This window comes from Nothoprocta perdicaria, unplaced genomic scaffold, assembly GCF_003342845.1.
Source record: "Nothoprocta perdicaria isolate Ctin4 unplaced genomic scaffold, notPer1 scaffold_482, whole genome shotgun sequence".
In the NCBI taxonomy this organism is placed as follows: domain Eukaryota; kingdom Metazoa; phylum Chordata; class Aves; order Tinamiformes; family Tinamidae; genus Nothoprocta; species Nothoprocta perdicaria.
The window spans coordinates 6341-12203 of record NW_020455735.1 but is presented as its reverse complement, the minus strand read 5'-3'; the positions used below and the strand labels follow the sequence as shown (position 1 = coordinate 12203).

General features: G+C 68.4%; 1 protein-coding gene across 1 annotated transcript in view; it reads right to left on the bottom strand.

Moving 5' to 3' along the window:
* Nucleotides 1-442: 442 nt before the first annotated feature.
* The window catches only part of LIG1 (DNA ligase 1), a gene marked incomplete at its 5' end in the record, with an annotated part of 9256 nt that continues 3835 nt past the window's right edge, over nucleotides 443-5863 (bottom strand). The window contains 14 exons of the mRNA XM_026047227.1: nucleotides 443-594; nucleotides 1110-1202; nucleotides 1283-1426; nucleotides 1751-1804; nucleotides 2409-2561; nucleotides 2628-2710; nucleotides 2798-2942; nucleotides 3018-3089; nucleotides 3165-3275; nucleotides 3380-3475; nucleotides 3551-3666; nucleotides 3736-3821; nucleotides 4723-4822; nucleotides 4905-4996. Of these exons, the coding sequence (XP_025903012.1) occupies nucleotides 514-594; nucleotides 1110-1202; nucleotides 1283-1426; nucleotides 1751-1804; nucleotides 2409-2561; nucleotides 2628-2710; nucleotides 2798-2942; nucleotides 3018-3089; nucleotides 3165-3275; nucleotides 3380-3475; nucleotides 3551-3666; nucleotides 3736-3821; nucleotides 4723-4822; nucleotides 4905-4996 (1426 nt within the window). The remainder of the gene's footprint in view (nucleotides 595-1109; nucleotides 1203-1282; nucleotides 1427-1750; nucleotides 1805-2408; nucleotides 2562-2627; nucleotides 2711-2797; nucleotides 2943-3017; nucleotides 3090-3164; nucleotides 3276-3379; nucleotides 3476-3550; nucleotides 3667-3735; nucleotides 3822-4722; nucleotides 4823-4904; nucleotides 4997-5863) is intronic.

The window sequence follows — 5863 nt, the reverse complement described above, 5'->3', positions numbered from 1 at the left end:
CTACGCGGCCTCGGGGAGGCTGGGTTGGGGATTGCAGGTGGTGGGGCCTCTACAGGCCCTAGGGCCTCTACAGCCCGTGGATCACAGGCTATGGGGCCTCCGCATCGTGTGGGGCCTCCACAGCCCCTGAATCGCACCCCATGGGGCCTCCACTGCTCATGGGGCCTCCACAGCCCGTAGATTGGAGCCCATGGGGCCTCCACAGCCCGTGTGGCCTCCACGACCCGTGGATCACAACCTGCGGAGCACCGGCCATGGGGCCTCCACAGGTCCTAGGGCCTCTACAGGCCATGGAGCACAGGCCATGGGGCCTCCGCAGCCCATGGGGGCCTCCACAGGCCGAGGATGGAGCGGGGTACGAGGCTGGCCTCCTCCTCACGCGAGGAGCCCAGGAAAGGGGCGAGACCCGGGCCCGGGGTGCCCCCCAAACAGCAGCCAGAGACTCGGGAGGGCGCAGGGTGGGGGCGCGGGGGGGTCGTGTTTGGAGGCCCCGCGCGGAGGCCGAGGCCGCGCTCAGCAGAACCCCCCGTCCTCCCCTTGCTCGGGCAGCTGCTGGTTCTGGATCTGCTGCTGCCTCCTGTAGAGCTCGGCCACCTGCGGAGGCGGGCGGGGAGGGGAGGCCGGGGGCCTCCGCCGAGGCCCGGCCTCCGCCCGGAGCCCAGGGCCTCCACCCCGAGCCCGCAGCCTCCACCCTGAGCTCACGGCCTCCATCCTGGACGTCCCGCGGCCTCCACCCGAGCCCGTGGCCTCCACCCCAAACCCATGGCCTCCACCCCGGACATCCTGCGGTCTCCATCCTGGACGTCCCGCGGCCTCCACCCCAGAGCCTGTGGCCTCCACCCCGACATCCCATGGCCTCCACCTGGAGCCTGCGACCTCCACACTGGTTGTCCCGCGGCCTCCACCCCGGTTGTCCTGTGGCCTCCACCCCGGTTGTCCCGCGGCCTCCACCCCGGTTGTCCCGCGGTCTCCACCCCGGACATCCCATGGCCTCTAACCAGAGCCCGCGGCCTCCGCCCCGGACATCCCGCAGCCTCCACCCCGAGCTCACGGCCTCCACCCCAGCTGTCCCGCGGCCTCCACCCCAGAGCCCCCCAACAAAGCGGCACCTGGGAGCTGCTCGTGGCCTCCTCGGGCCTCTTGTCCTCCCGCACGCGGACGAAGCGGGGGAAGCGCAGGGAGATGCCCTTCTCCTCGTCCACCTCGGGCCGGGGGGACACATGGAGCCAAGGGGGGGGACAGGGGGCGCCCCCCAAAGCGGCGCCCCGCCCCCCGCGCTCACCAGCCCCACGGCGGCCTTGTAGACGGGCGAGATGGAGAGGTCGCCGCACTTGACCTCCCAGACCTGCACGGCCTCCAGCCAGCGGTCGGGGGCGGCGCCGCTGTCCCAGCGGTAGTAGGGCCGCGGCCGGGGCAGGACGTGGTCCTCGAGAAAGGGGGTGGAGGAGGCCGGGTTGGAGGCCGGCCTCCGCCCGGCTCCTCCGCGAGGCTCCGGCCTCCGCCCGGCTCCTCCAGGAGGCTGGCCTCCACCCCGCTCCTCTGCGAGGCTCCGGCCTCTGCCCAGCTCTGGCCTCCACCCAGCTACTCCACAAGGCCGGCCTCCATCCAGGTCCTCCATGAGGCTCTGGCCTCCACCCACCCGGTTCCTCCGCGAGGCTCTGGCCTCCACCCGGATCCAGCCTCCACCCGGCTCCTCCGCGAGGCCCCGGCCTCCACGCACCCGGCTCCTCTTGGGAACCGGCGCAGATACCTTGAGGAGGCCGTAGTGCTGCTCCAGGTTCTCCTCGGTGAAGCCGGTCCCGATCTGCAGGAGATGGGGACGGTTGTGGGGGGGACCTCCAACATCAACCCACCTTGGTGTGGTGGGACCCACCTTGGCGTGGTGGGACCCATCCCAGGGTGGTGGGACCCAGCTGGGCATAGTGAGACCCACCTTGGTGTGGTGGGACCCATCCCAGGGTGGTGGGACCCACCTTGGGACCCACCCCGGTGTGGTGGGACCCATGCCAGAGTGATGGGACCCACGCCGGGGTGGTGGGACCCACCTTGGCGTGGTGGGACCACCTCGGCATGGTAGGACCTATCCCAGGGTGGTGGGACCTACCCCACAGTGGTGGGACCCACCTTGACATGGTGGGACCCGTCCCAAGGTGGTGGGACCCATCCCAGGGTGTGGTGGGACCCAGCTGGGCATAGTGAGACCCACCTTGGCGTGGTGGGACCCTCCCCAAGGTGGTAGGACCCACGCCAGCGTGGTGGGACCCACCTTGCCATGGTGGGACCTATCCCAGGGTGGTGGGACCTACCCCACAGTGGTGGGACCCACCTTGCCATGGTGGGACCTATCCCAGGGTGGTGGGACCACCTTGGCGCAGTGGGACCCGCCCCAGGGTGATGGTGGGACCCACCTTGCAGATGCTCTGGTACTCCTCGCTCTCCTCGTCGTAGCAGGCCAGCAGGAAGCCCCCATAGACGCCCACGCGCTTGCCCTTGCCCAGGTAGGCGCCGATGACCACCAGGTCGAGCGTGTCGCCCAGCCCTTCCAGGTAGTCCTTCTTGAGCTGGGCAGGAGGGGTTCAGGGGGGTCCCCAAACCCGCGTCCCCCCCTCCTCCACGGGCGCTTCTACCTTCAGCCACTTGTGCGAGCGCTTGGCGATCTCATAGGTGGCCTCCACGTCCAGCGTCTTCACCATGAGGCCCTCGCAGGAGTCTGGGGAAGAGGCCGAGGGCCACGGGAGGCCTCGGTGGGCACCGGGCCCCGCTCCCGGTCCGCCCGGTCCCAGGGGAGCCGCCTCACCCTTGATGGAGCGCTCCAAGAACTCGGAGAGCTCCTCGGCGCCGCCGGCGTCCACGGAGGCGGCGAAGAGGAACTCGCCCTCGGCCTCCACGAAGGCCTCGCGCAGCAGCCGCCGCCGCTTGGACAGGGGCTCCTTGACCAGCGACTGCGGGACGAGGGTCCCCACGTCACCCCACGGCGGGACGCGGCGCGAGGAACCCGCGCGGAGGCCACCACTCACCTCCCCGTTGAGGTAGAGCATGTCGAAGGCGTAGAGGCACACCTGCACCTTGATGGCGGCGGCCTCCACGTCCTGAGGCCGCGGAGGTTAGCGCTGAGCTCGCGGCGGGGACGGCGCCTCTTCCTCCCGCCCCGGCGCCGCCTTTACCTTCCTCTTCCTCGTCATCAGCACCTGGAAGGGCTGGATCTGCTTCTTCTCCGCGTCCCACGCGACGGCCTCCGCGTCGAGGATGCACGAGCGCACGTGCTCCTTCTTCACCTGCTCCGGGCGAGGTCCGAGGTCAACGTTCCCACCGTTCCCTCCACGGGGGACCCCCCTCCACACTCGGGGTGTCCCCCCACCCCACGGCACCCAGTCCTCGCCTTGGGGATGCGGGCGACGAGGTCGGGGTACTTGGACGTGGTGTTCTCCTGGTTGCGGCTGTAGACGTAGACGGCGCCGCTCTCCAGCACGTGGATCTGGCCGGAGCGGAGGCCGGTGATGGGGGCGCCGGGAGGTCCCAGGGGACCCCCATGAGCTCCCCGTGGACCCACCTGGGTGCGCTCGCCGTCGTACTTGTACTCGCAGGTGAAGGCGGCCTCCTCGAGGCGCTTGAGGACCTCCGCGACGCCCTTGGCGGGCTGGGCCAGCATGGGCTTGAGCGGGATCCCTGCGGGAGGCCGTGGGGGTCCGGTGGAGGCCACGCGCGCGGCCTCCGCCCCGCCGGGCGCCCCGCTACCTGGCGTGATGCGGCAGTGCCGGGGCAGGTTCTCCAGGCCGTGCTCCAGCAGCGCGGGGACCAGGAGGTCGTAGTTGGGCAACTCGCTGCGAGGGAAGAGGCGGCCCGTGGCGAGGCCTGCAGCGGCCTCCTCCTCTGGAGGTCTCCAGGCCCACCTGGGCGCCACCCACGTGCTCTGGGTGGTCCCTGCTTGGGCGGGAAGGTTGGACTGGATGATCTCTAGAGGGCCCTCCTAACCTTGGAGATCAGGAAGGTTGGACTGGATGATCTCTAGAGGGCCCTCCCAACCTTGAACATCAGGAAGGTTGGACTCAATGATCTCCAGAGGTCCCTCCCAACCTTGGAGATTCTGAGGGTCTCAAGGATGGGTTTCCCTGTCTGAATGTGTTGGACTCGATGATCTCTAGAGGTTCCTTCCAACCCTGGAGATTCTGAAGGTCTCAAGGGTGGGTTAACCCTGTCCGAGTGTGTTGGGTTGGACTCAATGATCTCTAGAGGTGCCTTCTAACCTTGGAGATTCTGAGGGTCTCGAGGGTGGGTTTCTCGGTCTGAATATGTTGGACTAGATGATCTCTAGAGGTTCCTTCCAACCCTGGAGATTCTGAGCATCTCAAGGATGGGTTAACCCTGTCTGAGTGTGTTGGGTTGGACTTGATGATCTCCAGAGGTCCCTTCCAACCTTGGAGATTCTGAGGGTCTTGAGGGTGGGTTTCTCGGTCTGAATGTGTTGGACCCAATGATCTCTAGAGGTTCCTTCCATCCTTGGGAGATTTTGAGGAACTCAAGGGTGGGTTTCCTGGTCTGAATGTGTTGGACTTGATGATCTCCAGAGGTCCCCTCCCACCTTGGAGATTCTGAGGATCTCAAGGATGGGTTTCCCTGCTCGAGCGTGTTGGGTTGGACACAATGATCTCTAGACGTTGGACTCAATGATCTCCAGAGGTCCCTTCCAACCTGAAACCCCCTGCGACTCCATGGTGGACTCACCAGAACGTCTGCTTGAGGATCTGGCTCCGCTCCTCCAGCCAGGCCTTCCGCGCCTCGGCCGACTTGCCCTGGCCGGCGTCCACCACGGCCGGCGGCCACCCTGGGGGACGGACAGCGCCCCACGGAGCCCCTTGCGCCCCATGTTCCCACTGGGGCCCCCCGAGGGGCCGCGCGGGACCCACCTTGCGCGGGCGGCGTCAGCGAGGCGGCGTGGGCCAAGGCCACCAGCAGCGACTGCTCGGCCAGCCCGACGCGGAGCTTCCCGCCCAGCGAGCTGCGGGGGGACAGGGGCTCGGGGCGCCCGCCACGGGGGCGGCACCCAATGGGGCGCCCGCCGTGGGGCACCCACAAAGGGGTCGGGACCCAACGGGGCGCCCGCCGTGGGGCACCCACAAAGGGGGCGGGACCCAATGGGGCACCCACCACGGGGGCGGGACCCAACGGGGCACCCGCCATGGGGTGCCCACAAAGGGGTCGGGACCCAATGGGGCACCTACGACGGGGCCAAGACCCAATGGGGTGCCCGCTATGGGGCACCCACAACGGGACCGGGACCCAACGGGGCCAAAACCCAACGGGGCGCCCGCAATGGGGCCAAGACCCAACGGGGCCAAGACCCAATGAGGTACCCCCAACGGCGCGCCCAGACCCAACGGGGCGCCCAAAGCGACGCTGAGACCCAACGGGGCCCAGACCCAACGGAGCACCCAAAATGGGGCCAAGAGCCAATGGGGCCAAGAGCCAACAGGGCGCCCACAACAGGACTGAGACCCAACAGGGCCAAGACCCAACAGGGTGCCCACAATGAGGCCAAAACCCAACGGGACCAAGACCCAACCGGGCACCCGCGGATGGGGCCAAGACCCAATGGGGCCCAGACCCAACGGGGTGCCCAAAATGAGGCCAAGACCCAATGGCGCCAAGACCCAACCGGGTGCCCACGATGGGGCCAAGACCCAACGGCGCCAAGACCCAACGGGGCACCCAAAATGAGGCCGAGACCCAACGGGGCCGAGACCCAACAGGGCACCCAAAATGAGGCCAAGACCCAATGGGGCCAAGACCCAACCGGGCACCCACAACGGGGCCAAGACCCAACGGGGCCGAGACCCAACGGGGCACCCAAAATGAGGCCAAGATC